At 30.9% G+C, this 23,611-nt stretch overlaps 1 protein-coding gene across 1 annotated transcript in view; it reads left to right on the top strand.

The window, feature by feature from the left end:
- Positions 1–22,147, top strand: part of LOC145325996 (glutamate receptor ionotropic, kainate 2-like) — a 70,092-nt gene extending 47,945 nt beyond the window's left edge. Inside the window, exons 26-38 of the mRNA XM_080169057.1 lie at positions 616–687; positions 2,912–2,999; positions 9,816–9,887; positions 14,708–14,823; positions 15,383–15,458; positions 16,475–16,559; positions 16,930–17,029; positions 17,908–18,001; positions 18,409–18,510; positions 19,575–19,621; positions 20,270–20,344; positions 21,119–21,201; positions 21,671–22,147. Of these exons, the coding sequence (XP_080025183.1) occupies positions 616–687; positions 2,912–2,999; positions 9,816–9,887; positions 14,708–14,823; positions 15,383–15,458; positions 16,475–16,559; positions 16,930–17,029; positions 17,908–18,001; positions 18,409–18,510; positions 19,575–19,621; positions 20,270–20,344; positions 21,119–21,201; positions 21,671–21,782 (1,122 nt within the window). The 3' untranslated portion in view covers positions 21,783–22,147. The remainder of the gene's footprint in view (positions 1–615; positions 688–2,911; positions 3,000–9,815; positions 9,888–14,707; positions 14,824–15,382; positions 15,459–16,474; positions 16,560–16,929; positions 17,030–17,907; positions 18,002–18,408; positions 18,511–19,574; positions 19,622–20,269; positions 20,345–21,118; positions 21,202–21,670) is intronic.
- Positions 22,148–23,611: the final 1,464 nt, after the last annotated feature.

Raw genomic sequence — 23,611 nt, 5'->3', positions numbered from 1 at the left:
TGTTTTGTCAGCTATTTTAACTATCAATTATCCTTTGAAAATGTGCAAAGATAAATTTAGATTTCATAGGTTAACAAAGACTCTAGCATCACAGTTAAATAACAGTAAAATTATTCTGCTACTATGTTAATTCCTCTGATGTGACAATAACTTTAGAAATATTGTTAATGCATTTACTGGTGTGCTTTTCCATGTGCAAATTAAATTGGCAAAAATCTGCTAATATAAGAATATTACTATTATCATTTTTTTTGTGAATTTTTTTTATTATTATGAATCTTAATTAGTTTTCGTCATTTAAAACATTATTATTATTCCTGTCAAGCAACTATTATAAAAATAAAAATATTAATGGGGGGGGGGGGGGTTATGCCCCTCCTCTATCATTTATGCTCTAAAAACTTGCAGATATGAGAACACACCAAATATTTTAATTGCAGCAGTATATGGTCCAAAATTATTCAATTATAAATTAACTTAATTTGCTAAATGAAAATTTTAGTTTTTAAAATTTATATTTGAAGTATTCTTTACATACTAATTATATATATCTACTTATCTATCTATCTATCTATCTATCTATCTATCTATCTATCTATCTATCTAACTATCTAGGACTCCAAGATTCCAACGTATGCCCGGATGACAGCATTCATGGAGTCCCAGAAGTCTCTGGTTTTTACAAAGGAAACTATTCATATCAATTCTATTGTCTTACATCAAAGGGAGGGAGAGAACAATGGCAGTTGATTTAACACACAATCCTTCCTTTCCTCCGATTTATTTGCAAGTCCAAATACAGAAATATGGTAGAGAATTAAACTTTCTACTGGCTTACAATCTGAAAGGGAGAGGACAATAGAGGTTAAATTTATACACAACCCATTTCTCCCCTCCAATGTATACTAGTTACCACAAGCAAATTTTGAAAAATAAAAATTGTTATTTTTGGTTATGAAACTTCTATGATATTTTTAAATTTCGATGTTATGGAAGTTGTCATATTTGATTTAGAATATTTTTTTTTATATCTTTTCCTTATCAAATGCTGAATTGTGCTTTTAGAATTATTATATCTATAAGTGTAAGTTTCCCCCACTCTTCATACTTAAATATTTGCAGCTGCTATACTATAAGATTATGTCTGTATGTCAACAGATAAATTTTTCTGATTCTAATGGACGATAAATTGATGTACTAAAAATTCCAAATTATGATAAACAAATTACCCCTTTGTAGATTAAAGTTAGTGGTTGAAAAGTTTGAATACTGCTATTTTGTAACAACTAATGAAGTTTTAATAAAAATTCTCAAAGTTTTTTAGATGACGAATGTGAATTTTTATTAGACTTTGGGTACCAGTTTAAAAGAGGCGCTTTTTATTATCCTTGAACTATTTAACGAACAAATATATTTTAAAATTATTTCAATTGTTGTAATTTTGTATTCTTGATATTCCAAGAACAAGAAGTTTTGAATGTTTTCTGCCTTGTTTTGTTTTGCAATTCTAAACATATTTGATATTGTTTCTTTGGCAATATCCCTTCAAGCACCATGTGGGGCATGCATACCCTCCCTTCCCTAAGATTTTTCAAAAGATGGGGGAGGGGGTTATATGAGAAGTTAGTCTAAGATTGTTAGAGGATAGCATACAGGGGTAAGGATTATAAAATTTTCATTTCTATGCCTTTTCTAAAATGTGAAGAAGGTTAAAAAAATCTAATTGTTTCCTTCATTTCCACTCCCCCCTCCACCCTAATTTTCATTGTTTTATTAACCTTGTTAAAGGGGGTCTAATACACACTTTGAGAGGAAAATATCATTTCTTTAGTTAATATTATTCTATCTAGTTCACTATTTACAAAGTCATACAGAGATTATATTTGATCTTTAGTTTTCAAACCAACAAGAACAATTTTGTTCATTTTATATAAGTAGCGAAACAGTAATGAGATAACATAACTTTTTTTAGAAGCTCTTTATAATACCCATAAGAAATGACGTTATACTATAGAAATGACCAATGTTAGGCCAATACACAGACTAAATTACCACGTGCAGGCCAGTATGCATTTTATTGGACCAATGCAATGGTAGGCCAGTATGACGTCATTTTTAGGCACTATAAAAACACTTCCTTTTTTTTTCTTCAAATAATGCAGTTAGATTTTTATCAAATAACACTTTATATTACATTTTTCAAAGCCAAAACGTTCCAGAAAATCTATTGTCATGAAGATATTTAAAAACAATTATTCCTTTTAAAAAACGCTTTTATTTTTTCTCTTTGAGAATAGTTTTATTTACTGTTAGGCTAATTTGGGATTAATGAAAAGTTTTGCCAACTTGGTACAGATTTATCTTTTCCTTATAAGTGCAGTTTAGTATTCTTAGTATATTTTTATAAGTAGCGAAGCTACTCTATAATTATCTATAATGTGTATATCCGTATATTTGTCAATTTAAATGTCAACTTTATCTAAATCGTTAGGGACTTTTATCGAGTTTCAATTGGTTGGTTCTACCATAAGTTTTAAACTGTAGAAGGGATTATTTTGTTTATTATTACTGGTGATATCTATCAATGTATCGGCCATTGTCTTATTCCTTAAGATCCTTGGATAAACCAAGGTATTTAAAGGGATAAGACAATGGCCGATAAAATGATGTACATCCCTATTGATGATACACACAAATACCACTTTTGTAGTTTACAATTAGAGGTTGAAATGTTTGGACACCTGAACCAACCAATCAAAATTCAATAATAAATACCCAAAGTTAAGCCAACGAATAATAAAAAGTTATCATAAAACTTTGGGGACTAGTTTGATAAATCCCATATCATCATCAAGTATTAACATAATTAAGAATCTAAAAGACATAAATAAGATATGAATAATGTTATCAGAGTAACAATGAAGGTGTGCAGAGGGTTATCAAGTCGGATGGTAACTATGCCTTCCTCATGGAGTCCAATTCTATGCAATACGAAATAGGAACACAGATATTTTCATTGTATCATAACGAAATCCTTATATAAAAGTAACAGGATCTCTGTCTGTCGTTTTGTATTGAACCGATACAATGTAGCTTCTTATAGGTCTTGGGGTTTCTAAGTATTTTAGGCGAGGGTACCACCCTCCCAACAGAAATAACCACATTTTAAATAGGTTCACAAAACATCTTTGAGCCTTCGGAAGTGTGTGAATCAGGAACATGGCTGAAGACCTTGTCTATAATACAAAGTAGAACGATGTCTGTCTGTTCGTCTGTCTGTTCGTCTGTCTGTCCGTCTGTCTGTCCGTCTGTCTGTCCGTCTGAAGCTTAAGATCTCAGTAACCGCTAAACCGATTGGGCTCTACTTTTCAGGGATTATACCTACTGGTCCTGTGATGGGTTTAAGCTATTTTTCTGGGGGTTGTGACACCCACAACCCCCCCAAAAACTAAAAAAACCACCCCCCCCCATTTTTTTTTGTAGGAGATATCCTTGTTTTTTTTGTTTTTTTGCAGGAGATTTCCTTGGTCCTTCTTATTTTTTTTTATGAATTTCACCTTAACTTTTTTTTATCATCTCTTCGGGCCAAGCCCCTAGAGGCTAGACCGAAGCCGCTAGTATATCATATAGGATATCTATAATACAAAGTAGAGCGATGTCTGTCTGTTTGTTTGTTTGTAGCGAAGGATCTCAATAACAGCTGAACCGATCGGGTTCTCCTTTACAGGATAGCTTCTCATAGGTCCCGGGAAGGTTTATAACTATTTTCTTGGGGGGTGGGACACCCCCAACCCCCCTCAAAAAATGAGAATTATCCCACCCCCTCAAATTTTTTGTTCTTTTTAAAACTAAAATGAAAATTGTGGGGTCGACTAACCCCCCCCCCCCCAAAAAAAAATATTTCTTCTCCACTAAAAAATTAAAAAAACAAGTTTTCTTTTAAATCTAAAATACGAAAAATTAGTTTGATCAAACCTCTTGGGGCAAAGCACCTAGAGGCTAGGGACGAAGCCGCTAGTATCTCAAAAACCAAATTCAATAGGTCCAGTGGTGAGTGGGATCTTAATGAACAGACATCTTTTTACTACAATAATATAGCTAGGTTGAACAAAACAAGTGGTTCAATAAGTAGACCATTAGACATGATATAACTATAGAGTAGTTTTAGGAACACTCAAAAATAGAATTAATATATCTTTTATAAAATGGAAATAGAAACGGCTTCTATTAGCCTTCTAACAATATTTTATCTATTGTTGGATTGCAGTTTTGTTTAAAATGTTAATTATTTACCAAGAATGCATAATCTTAATTTTACTCATGCTACTTTATAATACACTATGCACTTAACATGGACAAAATAAGTGAAATAATTTGGATTGTTTGATTATCCATATAGTTTGGCCTAAGAGTAGTAAGAGACACTTTTTTTCTAGCTATTATATCCAGGGGCTGCCATGAAGCCAATTGATTCTATTAGAAATTGCCAAAAATTAAATATTTTGCTGTAGATTTGGCGTAAAACTTTTTTTTGATGTATCTAAAGGGTAATGGGTAAGAAGGTGGAGAAATTTTTACTAATTGTTTGAATTCAGAATCACATTCCCTTTTCCCTGATTAGAGCCAGGTCATCTCCGCGTTCAAGTATATTATGACTTAAAACGCTCTCTGAGTATGGCAGGTGTCCCAGAATAAGACACCATAATAACAAATTCTCCTCAGAGGAGCCTGGGATTAAAGGATGTGTAGGTATTATACACTTGAAAGCATCCAAACTACCGAAAAATCTTACTTCTTTTGCAATTAGGAGGAGGTTGCGTGAATACTATAGTAATATAAGAATTAGAGCTGTTCGCACACTATTTAAACAAGCTGAAAAAGACCTCACACGTAAAAAATTGGTTTTGTATATTGACCTTTACAAATCATTATGGATCATTGTATATTTATGCTGAGAATCTATCACCGGGAATAAAGTTTGGATACACCAAATATATTCAATGTTTAATTTCCTCAATTATATGAAGAGCAAAATTACTACGTTTCGGCATTTTTTGCCAGTTTGATACAAGTAAATTATTCTTGTAACTTTGCGACTATAAACTTTACCTAATCTTACTAGGAATCAATAAAAAATATATCAGATGGAATACTTCTAACGACTTTAATTTGGCCTAAAATATGTTTACCCTAGAAAGCTACAACGTATTTAGTAAAAAAATAAGCTTGTTTTAGGTTAGGTTTGGGTGATAGTTTCTAGATTATATTATCCCCGCATGGACGGTATCTAGTATTAATAGGCAAGAAACTGGCGTTTTTTAGGGGGTTAAAATGAGAGGTTTCAAAGGTTTGAGGGGGTAAAATGAGGGTTATACAGTTTGAGGGGGGGGGGGGGGGGGGGAGAGGAGGGACACCCCTCTTGCCGTCTATGGCAAGAAATATGTTGTTTTCTTTAAAAAAAATTAAAATTAGGTTTCTATAATCAAAAAAGTTATGATTGAAAGCACCACTGGATGTTAGGAAATCAAACCAATAATTTACTTGTATTTGCTTAGTTTAATCCTTTGAAATAATGTATCTAAAGTTAGCACTTGATTTATATACAAGAATAAGTATATCCATAATTATAATATCTATTATCCTTTAATACAAAGTTGTAAGGGTTTTAAAGAATAATATATCTTTAAATTGGTTAAATGGGATGATTTGTACTTTTAAGGAAAACATATTAGATTGGAGAGTCCCTAGAGGCTAGGAACGTAGCTGCTAGTATGAAAATATATATATCTATCTAAAGTAAGAACTATATTTTATGTAAATAAGGGTTTTTACATAAATTTTTTGAATAGCTGCGCTCCTAGACTTTTGAGAATTCAACCACTACATTTAAAAACCAATATGATGCTTCCCATTGAAAAAGTAGAACTGGTTGATTAGGATTTTTGGTGTTTTCACAAAAAGTGCTTGTTAAGCACTAAAATCCTGCCATTATTTGTGAAATAAATTAAAAATAAAGTAAGGGCTAGTTTATCTTATACCATGCGGTGCTATGACCCTGTGGGACTACCTAGTACTCAACATAACCTAACCTAATCTGACCTAAAGTTGTACTACCCCCGCCCTTCTACCCCTTATTTTAAATTTATTTTTAGAATATGAGGGCAAGGGTTACCAGTGCTTAACAATGTACTTTGTCTTTTTTTCTTAAATATGGAAGGCACAGATAGACTGCTCTACTTTGGATGATTTATATTGAAGTTTTGCTTCTAATAATGTACTCATTAAATTAAAGTTTGGTTAAGTAAAGTTAGAATAGAGCTGTTATTATTGCAATGTATTAATTTATTAGTTTACAAACTATAGGCCAGAGAAAATTATAGAATATCAATGATAACTAAAGACCTAACCCTTTGATTACAAGATTTTTTATCTTGGTTAAAATCAGATTGATCACAAAACTACTATTTTTAACATCTTTGTTATGCCGAGACAAAAATACAACAGTTCTTTTAAAAAAAAATAGAAATAAAGATTGTATAATACATGGTAATACATACAACTAACAAGAATGACAACATCCATATGTATCAGAATATAAGTAAACTAGCGCTACGCCCCATATAAGACTCTGGAGGCACTTAGGATTAGGGGGGGACGTCGACCCCCCCCCATTTGATTAAGTTTTAAAAAGAAAAAGTAAAATTGTGGGGTTCATATTTTATTGGGAGGGTTGAGAATCAAAAATAGTTTAAAACCTTCCCTATACCAATAAGAAAATCTTTAAAAATATCATCAACACCAAAACCGATGGACAGACATCTAATTAAGTTATCGAGTAAATAATTTTAGCTGGTCTTCCTAAGAAATTTCAACCTCCAATTTACTCTCCATGTTTCCATGGCATTTTTGTAATGCCAAACATAGCAGTCTATTGCTAATAGCAGCCAAGAAATTCATATTAAGTTATGTAGTAGCATCGCAACTAAAGAGAGAGAAAAGAGATTGTTGATATATTGTACGTAAACTCATCTATTTATAACTTATTTCACATAGAAATTTTCAAATATAAATCCTAGATTATTGTTCTTTAGATTCCATATTACTAATCTAGGATATTAAACATTTTGAAATTTTAGCTAGATTATTTCTATTTTACACTTGAAGGTTTTATTTTTATATTTTTTTCACAATTTGTATACATTTTAGTTAATCTAGCTGAGAAAATAAGCAACACAACTGAATCAAATCTAGGATGTAAAATGTTCCAAAATTTCCGTTTGTCCTTTTTTACCTAAGTTCAATAGAAAGACATTACTGGTAAATGGTTGTAAATCCTAGAGTAAAAAGAAAAAGTCAGACATCGATGAGACATTTAAGTGCCTTTCAAAATTATTTTTCTTTGTTTGTTGAGACTGCAATTCTACAACTAAAGTATCTGGATGTATGCTAGTGTGTGTATAGTAAGATCTCGTGAACGGCGAGTCTGATCATTCCATAGTTTTGGAAAACCTAGCACTGATCCTTTTCATGTGCTTTCACTCAAAGTTCATGTTAAGCAATAAAACCCCTCACTCATCTTACATTTGTGACAATTTAAATAAGGTTGGCTACTACCCAATATTTTCTCCCTTTTATGTTTTTTTCTAGTTACTAGTACTTTTTTTAGGGGTTAAATGCAACATAATCTTGAAAGAAGGTGTCTTTACTGTTTTGCTTTTTATTTAGAATAGCTAGCCGGTGCTTTTAGTACGTAGTAAATGTAAAATTTTTCATAGAATTCAGATATGCAATCTTTTTTTTTTGTAGACCTCTTATGTTTGAAGTAATTTAATTTTTTTAAAAAAAATAATTAAGTCGGTTGTAAGGTACTAAAACCCAACAAAATAAAAGAAGAAAATTGCCAGTATGAACAAAAATAGTAAGATCTTTAATTTGACACCTTACTTTTTAAGTCAGTTTAAAGCCGAAAATTATGATTCTTAAAATAAACCTATATTTTTTAAAATAATTTTATAAAACTTTTTCAATTTTGCTTAGAATGGATTCGTAATATTTTTCTCATTCTAAAGTCATATATATAAACACATATTTTTTATGCCTGTGAAAGAAAATATTTAGGTTTAAAGTTTTGATTAAAACGAGGTTAAAAAACAAGGATGACAACATCCATAAAAGCGAAGCTCTGAAACGGTAGGACAAACGGACATTAACACTTGTATTATGTCATAACTGAATAATCAGAATGCGAAAGTATAAGAGTCAAAGCAAAATCGTAAGTAAATTTGTTGAAAAACTACTTGATACAGGATAATGATTATGGACATACTTACATTTTTAGGACTTGATTATAGAGTTGCTTCGCTTATAATATTGTACTTTGTTGTCCCAGGAATCAGTATACCAAAAATCAGACCAATCGGATAATTAGGTCACATACAAATTTGTTTTTAAAAATGTAAAAAAAATCAACATGTTTAAAATGGACCTACGGACATTCTGGTAATGATTATAGAGTTTCTACGCTTTCTAACTCGTACCTATCTATTACAGGAATCGCCATGCAAAATTTGAAATCGATAGGACAATTCTAACATGCCTAAATTAACGAAAAAAACTATTCAAAAAAGTAAAAAAAAATCAACATGTTTAAAATGGACATACGGACGTTTTGGTAATGATTATAGAGTTGCTACGCTTTCTAAATCGTACCTAACTACTAAAGGAATCACCATGCAAAATTTGAAATCGATAGGACAATTCTAACATGTCTAAATTAACGAAAAAAGCTATCCGTGACGGACGGACGGACGGACGGACGTACGGACGGACCGACCCTAATTATAGAAAAGCTTCGCTTTTAATAGATTTTTTCAATAACTGCTCAACAGAATTTAAAAAGTAAGGTGTCAAATTAAAGATCTTACTATTTGTTCATACTGGCAATTTTCTTCTTTTATTTTGTTGCGTTTTAGTACCTTACAACCGACTTAATTATTTAAAAAAAACTTAAATTACTTCAAAAATAAGAAAATCAATTTATTTGAAACCTTATGTATATTTTTTATAGGAATAGGTTTTGTTCTTGGTATTGTATTTGGACAAATTTTGTAGACACTATCAATCATAATAATTTTCGGATGTTTTGAAAAATCCGCAAAAAAGTCTTTTATCAATTTTGTAAAGTTTAAGCTTTAAAATTCACAAAATACGATCAACCTTTTAGTTCAAAACTTTAAGTTTCTTAGAACAAGCTTAGTTTTTAAAGGAAATGAAATAAATTGCACTCGATTTTGTAATTTTAATACAAATCTATAATAATAATATGCATCACTTTTTTTGTAATTGCTAGGCTGAATGTTTTCAGAGAAGGTTTTAAAATGCTGTTTAACCTTGAGGGTACACAAGGTCTTATATGGTTGACTTGCTCAATTTATTGCTTTGCAATTTAATATGCATAGAAAGTAAATGCACCGTTTTAAATACAACCCCCCCCCCCCCTATGTTCATACTCTTATAAAAAAAACTTTCCTGAAATGTATAAATACTCAAACTTGTTTGAAACAAATGGTACATGGTTGATATGTCATTGAGTTTTTCTAGGAAGTGAGGGATCAATGACGGAATAGTTATTCATCGCATAGTATTATAGCTTTAAAATAAGAGAAAAATTAGATTCACACCAGTTTCGTTATCCCCAAGGGGACTAAGTTAATAAGGTTCAAAAGCAAATTTGAAACAAATTTGATTCAGAGTACTGACGAATAAAAAGTTATAAAGCTTTAGAACGATTTGTTAATATCTGTGAAACTAATCAGAAAGAAACTGCGATCTAATTCAAGTTGGTGGACTCCTGGATTCTAAAGGTTATGGCATCGCTTTCACACCAGGTAGTAATATATCCTTATAATATATAATAACAGGATGTTTGTCTGTCTGTACCGAAGGATCTCGCTAACCGCTGAACCCAGGGATAAGGGATGGGAAACGTAAGAAAATATTATTCCAGGCCTATTTTCCAACTAGGCCTAAAAAACTAGTTTCGGGATGACGCAGTAGTTAGATTTGAAAACTATGAACAATGATGAAATAGCTATTATATGAATGCAAAGAAAAAAAGTATAGAATAGAATTCAGGTAGTTGATTTCACCAATCATAAAATATAATAAAAACTTTCCAAAGAACCAATATGTTAGTGGCTTTAAGTAGAATCCCGTTATTACTTCGCCAACCCCCCCCCCCATTTAAAAAAAAAGTTTTTTTGAGATGGTTAAATCTGATTTATTTTCAAACATTTTAAGGGGGGATCTACTTCACCCCAAAATTTGTATTTAGAAATATACACCGCTTTAGCCCCCCAGCTTTAATAAATAAATTAAGTAGATTTGAATAAGTACATGGGTAACATTCTATCAACTAATTGTTCCATAGCATACATATAAATAAAGAATTTTAAAAAAAATTTATTTTACGTTAAATATTAACAGAAAAGTTCAATTAAGTGTGCAATAATTTTTACCAAAATTAATGAAAAATTTTTTTTAACAAAACACAGTACACTTTTATTTACACATTGAACTAGTTTTGTATTTGTAATCATTTAGGTGGGTTATCAATTCCACATGAAATGTAACTTTTAAATTGTCTAAAGACAATGAGTTTTTCACATTGTTCTAAAGTATAAAATGTTGAATCCTACTCAGTCTTCAAAAAACGATCTCTCAATTTATGTTTTGCTATATGGACATTTATTAATGTGTAGATTTAATAATAAGTTGATGTGATTGAACGTCATATATATTGTTGTCCTTCTGATAGCAGAAACTTTCCATTGTTGTCTTTCTAATAGCAGAAATTTATGTTTGCTTGAATTAATTTAGCCAATAATAAACTGGGGGACGCGTTTGTTATTAATAATTGGTTAATGCTAAAAGCAAGTTTCAGGCTATTGGATATTGGCCTACAGCCAATAATGAACTGGCGAAAATGAGTTGATTTTATAGGCAAAAAAGAAAAGTTGCCCCATCACTTTTAAAAGGAGGCTGAGACCTAATTTTCGGTCAGGTTTCCCATCCCTTATCCCTGGCTGAACCGATATGGTTCTTCTGTACAGTTAATCTATTAATAGATCCTGGATGGGTTTATAACTATTTTGGGGGAGGGTACCACAACCCATCCAAGAAAATAGCCCCTAGAAAAAAATAACCCTGACCAAAACCTTTTTTTTCTTTTTAAATCTAAAATAAAATATGCTGTTATCGAATTCAATCCTTCCTCTTTAATTGCCCCTAGAGGCTCTATAGGGGGCATATCCGATAGTTTAGAATAAAGATTTAACAACTGTTAGACCAGGGATCATGAGGGATAAGACAATGGATTATATAGAGATGTACATACATCTGTAATGATGATAAACAAAATTACAACTTCTGTAGTTAAAAGTTAGAAACTGCTGGTTTCAACAAACCAATTAAGGTCTAATAAAAGTATTAAACTTTTTAAGCTAAAGAATAAGAGAAAGTATTAATAGTTTGTCTTTGAGAACTAGGGTAAAAACAAACAAACAAAATATATAAATGTGAAAGGAATTTTTAACAAATTATCCACAATGTCTAGAGCGAGGATTTTAAAATATATATTTGCTCTTTGATATAATTGATTAAGAAAAATATAAATAAAGTATGACTTTTCCTATAAGCATAACGCAGCATCTCTATATGAAGATAATGTCCTCCCGCTTTAAAAAAAATTATACCAGTTGTGTTTAAATCTTATAATGTATTATTTCAATGTCCATGAAAAGCTGTCCATAAAACGATGCGATAAATAACTGTTACCTCATTTTTACATATTTTCTTGGCTGTCAAAAAAGTTAAAGGAAATCGGATAGAAAAAGGGAAAAACTTCAATGTGATTTTATATAAATCAGACATTACCTTTAACTCCTGAGTTTTATCTTCCCGAGGCAAGTTATCCATCAAAATACACAAATTGCGATTGTTGAGTATTTGTAGGGTTGTGCCAAAACTGTAGAAATGACAAGTCTAAAAAATGACCCTACATTACGATTACAAAGGTTTTGATATTAAAAAATAGTAAAATGTTATACAGTTTAATAAAGACACTATTTCTATACTCATGTAAAAAAGTATTCTTATAGCGTTGATTCTAAGGGAAAAAACGATCGTCGAGTAAGTCAGTTAGTCAGTGAGGGAAGAGGATACTTATAGAGATGTCAAGCAACTAAACATCTTGATGCCATAAAACCATTAACATCCTTTTATTAAACAATTTTAACAAACAAAACATTTGTTTTGCACACAAATATCAGGAAATTAAACAAATTATACTGCAATAATATTTAGTTAAAGAGATTTGTAAATAAGTCGAAAAACATAATTGTTATAGAATATATTAGTGGGTGCACCACTAGCTTCTAGGGTCACTATATTCAAAGGGATAGGAAAATTTGAAAATACTCAAAGTTACAGACAAAAAAAGTTATGGGGTGGTTTTATAGGAAAACATCTATTTTACTGATCCCTTTATCCCCGTGAAAAAACTACATAAAACAATATATGGGGATGTCATAAGCGCTAATCCTCTGCAATTAAATCTAATTGAACCTAATAATTCAACCAAATATCTTACACAACACAACTTTTTTTAGTGTATTTACCGCCAAATTCAATATGTTCATAGAAAAGTTATAAAAGTATAGATTTTGTACCTATTTAATTATTAGTGCTATATTTCAAATTTTAGGCCCGCAGGGTTAGGGCTCCCCGCAGGGGTTAGGTAAACAGGAAAACAAGAATGTGGAAGCTTAATTTTATAAAAAAAAAATAGGTACCTTGCACAATTAATAACAATAATAAAATTAGTGAATATTAAAATGCTAAAAAACATCCTTTTTTTGTATAGACACATATTGGTCAAAAGATATAAGATGGTTTCTATAACAAAGTAATTGATATAAAATAACATTAGCATGCTCTTTTCATTAAACCCCACAAAACCAATTTGTGATATGGAGATGATGAGTCTGTGTCATACTTAAAGGTGTTAAAAATAGTAAATAGTTAAAAATAAAAGAACTCCAGACTCATATAAGTTTCATTTATTAAATTACAATACAATTGTTACCTAAATTTCGCTTAATTACCTGTTTAAAAGGTCTTCAATGTGGGTGCAATCCAGTGTGGTTGACAATATACACAAACAAAAATGACGAGGGAAACCGCCAGTTTTCTTGTTCTTTCTGATTGAGATAGATCAGTTTAGGAAAGCAGGTGGCAAAATCACAAGGCGCTGCCGTACTTACATTGGATTAAAGTTGCACTACAGCAAAATTATTTTGTAAAAGAAATAGGATGGTTGTTTGTCAATCTATAGCTTAAGCTCTCGCAAACCGCCAAACTGATATGGTTCTTTATTACAGTAAAGATTAATTTTATGTAAATTAGGTTTTGTTTTAACACTGATCAGGGGAGAAGGTGGTTTTAAAGACACCTCCTTCCCATCAAGGTTGTTTAGCCATAAATTTCGTTACAATTTTAACAATGATTAATGATTATCAATGATCATAACTGTAATAAAAAAAGATTCTTTTATATTAAGTTACAAGATGATAAAAATAAAAAATGCAAAAATTCCATAATTTAAAGAACCTTTTCAATAACCATATGGGTATATGGACATACTCTTATTTTAACGTGTTTAAACTACAAATATTTTATCCCATAGTATATTAATTGCGAGGTGTTAAAAAGGCAATTTCTGGATATAATACCCTAAGGAACAGAACACAAAATTCTTATTACATTAGAACAATTACAAATATTTTAATCCAATGTATTTCTAACATTTTATTAAACAGCAAAAAATCTTTTTTTATTTGAATTATAATGATTTTCAAATCTTTAATAATGAAAATCAAAAGTCGTCTGATTTTTAGATTATCTAGAGCGTAGCAAACATGGATCTTATCATCCTTGTTTATTTCAGAAAAATAAATCCTTATAGCGTCTATGCGCGCGGTTTTACAAAAACGTTACACTTACCATTTTGGTAAATAAAAACCAAAACCAAATGTTTTAGTTATGATAATATTAAATAAAGCTTTCAATAATTAATTTTAAATCTTTTTGTTATTGTTTTTAGATTCCGATGTCTTTAGGTTTGTATAAAACTCATAAAAATAAAAAAGGAGACATCATTGGACATTATATATACTTACATATTTGAACAATATTTAAGATGTTGTCCAAGGAATCAATATTTTTAAATGTAGCTGTGTTTAGTGCACTAGGAAAATGGGGATAGATGTCACCGCTTTTAGCCTACATATTCTATTGACGTCATAGCAGAGGGAAAGAGAAAGGGAAGGGGGAAAGAAACACGAAGAAAAGAGATGGGGTTTAGGGTATTTCCTGATGTCAATAGAGTAGGTAGGCCAAAGGCATCGAAAGCTATCCTAATTTTGCTAGGGAACTTTAGAGAAAGCTACTTTTTAAATCAATCAAATTTTTTAAATTGATTTAAAAATGTTTTAAAAGGATGTAAATGTCTAATACTAATTATAGGCCTGCTACGCTTATAAGAGCTTCCATATAGTTGCAAGCTCACCATAGGTTTTAAATCGAAAAGACGATTCTAGCATGTCTGATTTATCTTAATGCCTTGAAATATAAAGATTTATTTTTTTAGGGTCGCCATACCGAGTGCCCATCTCAAGTGCTATATTACAATTACAAGAGGCGGGACGGCTACACATTCTAAAGAATAGATGGTGGAAGCAAAGAAGGGGCGGCGGAAAGTGTGACGTGAGTATTTTTTTAGTAGCTACGCTATCGTGTCTGTGTGTTTAACCTTCATTATGTATATAGTTTTGTCAGTTTATTGGTTGGTACATTATTACTCTTGTTCTCATTGGTTGGTTGGTTTAAGAATAACTGTCACAAAGAATGCCTGTTAAGCACTTATAACCCCCCCTTTCCATAATTTTTCGTCCATGGCTAATCCCTGCAGGGGGGGGGGGGGTCCTAACCCTGCGTTTTTACCCAGTACCCAATAAAATCTAACTTAACCTAACCTAAATTTTTAAACAAACAAACGAAAAACTACACATCCCTCCTAGATTTTCAACCTATTTAAAAAATAAGGATTGTGAGGTATCAGAGCTTAAAAAGTTACATTGTGTGAAAGCGCCGGATTAAATTCTTTACTTGTTCTGCGATTACTGATTAGTCAATAATTATATTTTACAATTATAAGAAGCTAAAAATAATAGTGTAATTTCGCCAGTCAATCAAAACAATTTGTTGGTTCAAAATTACTATATAACATTTTTTTATAAACTTAAAAATACTTTTATAATTTTAGATAAAGAACAAGAAAGCCTCTGCCAACGAGTTAAGTTTGGACAGTGTGGGCGGAGTTTTTGTTGTTTTAATAGCAGGTATTATCATTAAATCTACGGATTTTTCTTTATTCAAATAAAAAATTTCATATAAAAAAATAAGTTTTGTACTATAATTTAACAGATACGCTATTTGTTATATCAGAATTAGTAATGACTAGCAGTTGCGTCCCTAGCATAAAGAGGCTCTGTATTTAAATTGTTAAATTGCAGAAAAATAGCATAAAACTGTCCTGGTTCCTATGAAAAGTATCTTTCATACATACTTTAGGATAATGAAATGACCTTTAAATGAAATAAAGTTTAACCTTCAATTTAAGTTTCGTAATTTTTTAATTAGTGTTTAAAAAGTTAAATAAATTTTCTTTTAATTACGAGCAGTTTGACTAAAGTATAGTGTTTGATAGCATACATCTACTTTTCAACGGTTCAATTTGATGCAAGACATAAATATTTTTAAAATCGCTTCGAAATAGATGTTTCCTCTGTACAAACTGGTTAGAATCAGTGGCGTGCACAGGTTTTTTTGGGGGGTGCAATATTTGTATGAGTAAAAAAGACTGTAAGGAAGTCTTTACAATTTCAGTTTTCATTGGGGTGTTGCCATCCCTTTACACTCACCTTCCGCACGCTCATATTTGGAATTTATTCATTTTTCTTTTTTTTTTAAATCTAAATCTGTCTTCAATAGATTTGGTTTTTCATTTGAAGAAAATGTTGAACGTTTTGTTTGATGTTAGTAATATTAAAATTTGTCTCAAATTGGCCAAATTTTTCTTTCTTTTATTGCATTCCGATACTTAGATAGAGACAGATGCTCTGCTATTTTAATAAATTTAATTTTTTCATTGTTCAAGCGGAATTAATATCCAGCGGTGTGTGTGTGTGTGTCTTTGGGGGGGGGGGGTAAGAGTTGACCCATTACCTTAAATATTTTTCTGGGGCGATTTCTCTTTGGAGGGTGGAGGTAACCTTCTTCAAACTATAAAAGAAACCTATAGATAGGCTTTTTTTTATCATTGTTATGGAAATATACAAAAATATTTGATGTTTAGGTATGGGTATTGCCTGTTTTATATCTGTTCTGGAATTTTGCTGGAAGTCTGGACGATTGGAGTCAAAAGTCAATGTCAAACACAGGAATTTTACTTTTTTAACGCATTGTTAAGATTCCCCTGACCAATATCAAAACCAGTTAAAAAATGTTAAAAGCGAAAAAATTAAAAGAGCTAAAAAGCAGTCGAGCAGCAGACGGGATTCTAATGTTATAAAATGATCAAACATTCTTTATAGTAAATGAGAATTACATAAGAACAATTAGATCTCTACCTTTAATAGCCCCTGAGTAAATCCAATTTTTGTTAACTTTCTTGGTCAGTCAGACGGACCAACCCTATTTATAGAGTAGCCTCAGCTTCTAATAATTGCTTTATGACAATGATTATGTTGATTTGATAACAGCTTAAGATTAGAAATTAAAAATTGTTTTAAAAATAAAATTTGTTGTTAGTTCACTAGTGTACCATGCCCTGTCCCACACAAACTCAAACATGTTCAAGATAACCGGTATCAGGCCAGAGGCTAACTCTAATGGATCCTGCAATCACGAGGTATCTAGATATCTATCTAAACAAGGATGACAACATCCATAAAAGCGAAGCTCTGAAATGGAAGGACAAACAAACATTAACACTTGTAGATTAAAAGAACTGAATTAGCAGAATATTAATGCATCAGTACAACCAATATTTTAAGAAAAGTTGTTGCAAAACTGCATTAATAGATGATACTGTTTAAGGACATACTTACATTTTTGGGACTTGTTTATAGAGATGCTTCGCTTATAACAATCGATAGGACAATTGTTACCTGTTTAAATTAACTAAAAGAGCTAACTCTCTGTGACGGACGTACGGACGGACCGTCCCTAATTATAGAAAAGTTTCGCTTTTAAAAACAGAATATTTGTAAGTTTAAGAAAATATAAGTAATTGACTGAAGTAAACTAGAAATAATACGTATGTAAGGATGTTTTTTCTTTGAATACCACTGTTTTAGAATTTAAAAAAAATATTCCATTTAATTGTACTTCCTATTGAATTTATTTTCTTTATCTACATCTTTCTATGATATCTTATTTCTAAAAGCGAAGCTTTCTATAAATAGGCTCGGTACGTCTTACCGTCTGTCCGGGTGTCCGACTATCCGTAACGGATATCTATTTATATTAATTTAGACTTTATACAAGTGTTCTTTATATTTGCATGATAACTGATCCTGTATTTTGTCAATTTCGCAACATATTTTTATACATATATATATGTTTAAAATTATAAATCTATATTATACTTTTTAAGTTCTTACACTTTACAATGTTGATGTTTGTTTGTCCTAAAGTCTGATTTTAGAAATTCGCTATTAAGTATATCATCATCCTTGTTTATTTGATTATAATTGAATGGTCCTAAGGATAATATTTTTGTTATAGAATAGCGAGGGTTGGCCCGAAGTGACTGACAGAAAAGCTAAAGAACACCAGGTCCAAACTGTATCCAGTCAAATAACTGCACTAGATAATCTAAGTAAGTTTTCTGTTTTTTTAATTATTAGGATTTAAAAAAAATTCTTATAATCAATTTAGTGCAGAAACAACAAAAAAAGATGTTTTTGATCATTGGAAGAAAACAAAGACGCATATTTCGTCGTATTTTCACAGTAGTTTTTCTCCTATTTCTAGTCCCTACAGGGCTATCATCAACAATCACCTAACCTAACCTAAAATAACCTATCAAAAGGCACTGTGAAAATACGTAAAAAACCGCTACTTCGTTTACTTTCCATGATCCTTAATTATAAACAAAGTATTAACAACTGAATACATTTTTTTTCGTATAAAGTTATTCAATTAATTGAGAATTATAAGAAATTTAAACCTATATGAGACAATTCTATCATATAAACGAAAATAATTAATGATAAATGTATATAGGTCAACAGAAGTTTGGGAAGAAGCTAGTATCAAATAATCTATCAGAGAGCAAACCTGTTCTTCCAGTTCTACAATCTGTTCTTAAACGTAGAAGTCCTATAGGTAAGATATACATATAATATTACTAACGGCTTCGCCCCTAGCCTCTAGGGGCTTTGCCCCAAGATGTGATAAAAAAATTAAGGTGAAATTCGTAAAAGGACCAGGGAAATCTTCAGAAGAAAAAAAGGACCAAAGAAATCTTCTGCAAAAAAAGGACCAAGGAAATCTTCTGCAAAAAAAATGGGAGGGGGAGAATTTTCAATTTTAGGGGGGTTGGGGGTGTCCCACCCCCCAAGAAAATAGCTTAAAACCACCACAGGACCGATAGGTATATACCCTAAAGAGTAGAATCCAATTGGTTCAGTGGTTACCGAGATCTTAAGCTTCAGACGGACGGACAGACAGACAGACAGACAGACAGACAGACAGACAGACATCAAGCAACTTTGTATTATAGATTACCATTTGTAATAATGAAATTGATTAAAGTCCTTTGACAGATTATGACGTCATTCAATAGAATAGCCAATGCGAGGCCAGTATACACTGTAATTGACCAATGGTAAAATTTTTACTGTCCTCTCATTGGTTATTTTAGCGTATGACGCGCGTAATTATCTGTTGAGAGACTTTAATCATCTTCTGTAATAATTTATAAATTATATTTCATTATAAATAAAAAATGTTCTTTCCTTACTGCAATCTGTTTTTAAACTTTGATGTTCTGTAGTAAAGTATGAAAATATTTCTAGATGGGCAATTCAGTATTTACCCCCCCCCCGCCCTACCCGCCGGAAATTTTGGTTTTTCTCCGTGAAAAACAGATTACAATAAGTCTAGCAGTAATTATTAGCTTAATCAGAATGGATGTATTATATATGTAGACAGAAAGCTTTGCTCTACTAGCCTATGGTTTAAATTTTACAGTTCTACCGTCTTTAGTTAAAACATATTTAAATTTGGCGGCTTATTAAGCTGAATAAAAAGATATAGTTTCGGCTTATTAGCAAAACTGAAAGAGAGGTTGCAGCTTCTAACCACCCCCCCCAAAAAAAACCAGCTATTGCCGAGTCTTGCTTAATATTACAAGTAATGATAATCATGTTTATTTTTAATGATTGCAGGGTCTGGGAATGATCGATTAGCCGACTACACAAATCAAAATATCCAGGTAAAAACATTATTAACCTAATTAAGTTGTCTGCAACGTTTATTCATTGTAGAATTGTGCTCAATTTCCTAACAACTAAATCGGACCATAGGCATTTATTTTTTTTTGTAAACGTATTTTAATACTTTTCCAGTATGGCGTCGAAACCGATTAATGTTAACCGGTTCTCAGCAATACTAAAAAATCATTTATAGCATCGTATTATAGACAATTTTCCACGAATACTAAAATAAGATCATGGAATAAATATCCTTGGAAATCTGTCTATAATACGATAAATATTTATTAGAGGATAAGTTAAGTTTTTTAGAAGAACCTTTAAAAGTTAAATGGGAGGGAGAGGGAATTGGTGGAGGGGGATGGGTTGTGGTGCACTCGTCACTTATTGAGATTATACCACTATATTTTGTATTTTCTCACTTATTTCCGGTGAGGAGCTACTTTTCTGTGTTTTAGAGTAATGCAGTTTGTTAATTGTACATATACTAATTACTTTACAATGATCAGTGCAGTTATAAAAAAAATATGACAATGCCAGTAACTATTCCTCCAATAAAAAATAAGCCGTGTTCTCATAAAAGCATATTAACTAACAAATGGACAGCATTTATATTTGTCTTGCAGTGAATTTTTTTTTACATTTAACAGGGACAAGATGATCCATATGGACCAATGAATGGTAAAAATCTGAGAAATTATCAATCCTGTCAAGATGTTCATTATGTAAGTATTTTACATCATTCTCGTTATAGGGGACAGCGCAAAATGTCATGTGTGACGTCATAAATATACGTCTATTATCCATCTCTTTTTTAGGGGTTTCCTTTCCCACTTCTCCACTTTTCGCTGTCCCTCGTTTTAGGAATATTAAAAAATATATATGTGTTTATTTTCTGTTTGGCGAGTTATTTCATTTTTTGGGTGAATAGAATGAAATCTTTTAACAAATGCAATACTTTTATATATTAAATATAAATTGCATAGCAATTAGTATTCAAGCTTTGGAGAAGGCTTTAAATTTATCTATTGAATTGACTTAATTTTTCACATTATTATTTTTGTATGCTCTACGATATGGCAGATATACCCTGGGTATAGAGTAGCTGCGCTACTGAAATGAAGACAAACAAAAGAGTTTTAAGTTTATGTCACCAAAGTATTGATGCTTTTATATAACTTAAGATGTACTTTTTTCATTGGAATTGACACTTTTTTCTATTCTATAGAAATGTTTTCGATATTGTTATATGAATGTACTTTTTTTATTGTTTTATAACTTTCACACCTAAACAAGTCATAAAAAAGAATATATTTTATAAACACAAAAGGATTTATAAGTTATATTTTATTTATAATTAATGTTTATAAAGGAAGGGTTAAGTAGGTGGAGGTTAGGTGACCGCCCCCTCCCCCAACCCCAACAAAAATTCCAAAACCTTTATCTTCCTAAAATTATTAACTGTTTTTAGTTTTTCTGAACCAAATTTTATTTTTTAGGACAGTTCAGATAGTGATTCCTACAGACTTAGTAAACCTTCATTGAGGGAACCAAAAGAATCAAATTGTAGAAAACACAACAGGTACAATTTTAATTTAATTGTATGGCTTCCAAACAGATTGATATCCGCTGGATTAGAACCGGTTCTCAGCCATCTTATTATGTCCAGTTTTCTACAAATATAATCAATCATAATCAGTTTTGTTATCCCGTGCCTTCGGCATTTTTTTATCCGCGGTAAGCTGTCTATAATACGATGCGATATATAACTATTATCAACTTATCAAAAAGAAGAAAAAGGAAGAAAAGACTGGACTGTAAATTATATTTGTCCATACAAACATGAAATTTTCAAAACTTTTGGAAGCTCTTTATTTTACCTATGAAAAACTTTTGGCCGAAAAATTATGTATGACGTCATATTAAAATAATGTACTATTCTAATATGATGACATCCTTCCGCCAAAAGTTTTAAAAATTATCCCCTTTTTAATAGACACTATAAAGAGCTTCAACTTTTGTAATATTTTTATAATTTTTCCCCTTTTTAGGGTGAGCAGCCACTTTGATCTGGGAAAGGTGCACACCTCAGAGAGCCACGAACCTTTGACCTCCAGGTCGTACTGCGACCTTCATGGCACTTATGGACATAATGGTTTCTAATGATAATAAAATATAAAAAGAAAGCACTTTTTAGTGATTAAAATCATCAAATACAGTGGGTTTAAATTTATATCTTTAAGTGATCTAAAACTTCAAATGTTATAATATGTTATTAAAAAAAATATCTAAGATTATTATAAATATTAAGTTTTTTGCAATCATTTGAAAATTATATTTATTGTTGCTTTGCATTATTTTAATACAGAAAATTTATTTTTAATCATCCCACATACTGAGATCACGGTAGTATCACGGACGATTTGTATTGGTCCTATGTAATTTTAAAATAATGTTTGGTATGTTAAAAAATGCTGCCATTTATAGTCATTATACCTAATAGATATACAATAAATTTATGAATAAAATTTATCTACTACGAATTTGGAGTATTTTTATTTGAAAGGTTTGGTGTTTTTTTTATTGAAAATAAAAAAAAGTTTAAATCAAAGTCATAGCTTATTTGCTAAAACAGTTTAATGTGTGTGTTTATGAGGGAAAAAGCGGACATTAAGCTGTTTAATAGTTTATTACACTTGTCCCCAATGTTTTATAATAGCGTTTCTTATTCGTTAGCTTGACAAATTGGGGTAATTTTATTGAATTTTTATTGGTTGCTTCAATAAGTTAAGTGTCCAAACGTTTTAACCACTAATTGTATTCTATAGAAGGGGTAATTTTGTCGGCCAGTGTCTTATCCCTGAGATCCCGGATGTTTATAGTTTTCAGACATTTCTGAGGTCAGCTGAATTCTGTAGTTTCCGATTCTGTACACACCCCACCCAAAGGAGTGTTAGGTTAGAAAAAACCCCCCGCAGAAACGGTTTACACAGGATGTACTGGGACCTCATGGTAGTTTCAGAACATGCTTTCCCTAAATTGAGTTAGTAGCTTCCCATAGTAGAAAATTTTAAAATTACTTTTGGTGATCAAATTTTACTTTTATTTTTAGACTACCTTCACCTAACCTGCTTTATTGTCTTATTTTGCCTTTCATTTTTATCATGCAAATTCGCTCACATTACAGTTGAAATGACAGATATTGGAGCTTTCTAAAAAGGTCTCTAACATTTTTCTAGCTCTAATACTTTTTGAGATATCTTATTTCAAAGTAATGCTGTAAAATCATCTTTTACACAGCAAAAAGTTGAAATATAAAATTAGTTATTTTAGAGTAAATTACAAGTATCTCCATGTAAATCTCTCTAATATTGCTCCAAATTGACCAAATTGGACAGTTAAGGTGCCTAAAACTATCTACATTCAATGGACAATCCAAATCCACACTTTTTGAGACTTTATAAGTCAACAAGAGAACGCTAAAATGTAATATCAAAGAAACAAATGTAATTTAATTTTAATTAAAAATCAGTTTTAAGTTATTTTTTATAATGTAAAAGGTGTTTTAAGGTACAAGAAACTCATAATTAATTATGATTTATTATTTTTTTAAATCACAGTACTAGTTTAAAGTACCTAATAGTGTATATTAACAAAAAAAAATGTGGCCTAAGAATAAATTGAATCTTTTATTATATGTGAGATCATTTATGAAAGTCTTTTGATTACTATGTTTTCTTAGTTAAGGTGGCAAAAACTAATTTTGTGTCATAAGGTTATAAAAAATTTAAAAGGCCAATAAACAATTCTTAGAAAAAATTACTAGAATTAGTAGATTACATTTGTAAACTGCTTGGAAATGCTTAAAATTCTAACCATTTTTTGGTTTATTTCCTATGATTATCTCTATTTTTCTTAAGATATGTTCAAAATATCAGATGATTGTGTTTTATTGGCTTTCTAATTACAAAGTGCCAACTTTATACACAATA

The sequence above is a fragment of the Acartia tonsa genome, chromosome 8, assembly GCF_053477335.1.
Source record: "Acartia tonsa isolate MP-2025a chromosome 8, ASM5347733v1, whole genome shotgun sequence".
Lineage (NCBI taxonomy): Eukaryota > Metazoa > Arthropoda > Copepoda > Calanoida > Acartiidae > Acartia > Acartia tonsa.
The sequence above is the reverse complement of the archived record's forward strand: the minus strand, read 5'-3'. Positions and strand labels throughout refer to the sequence as shown.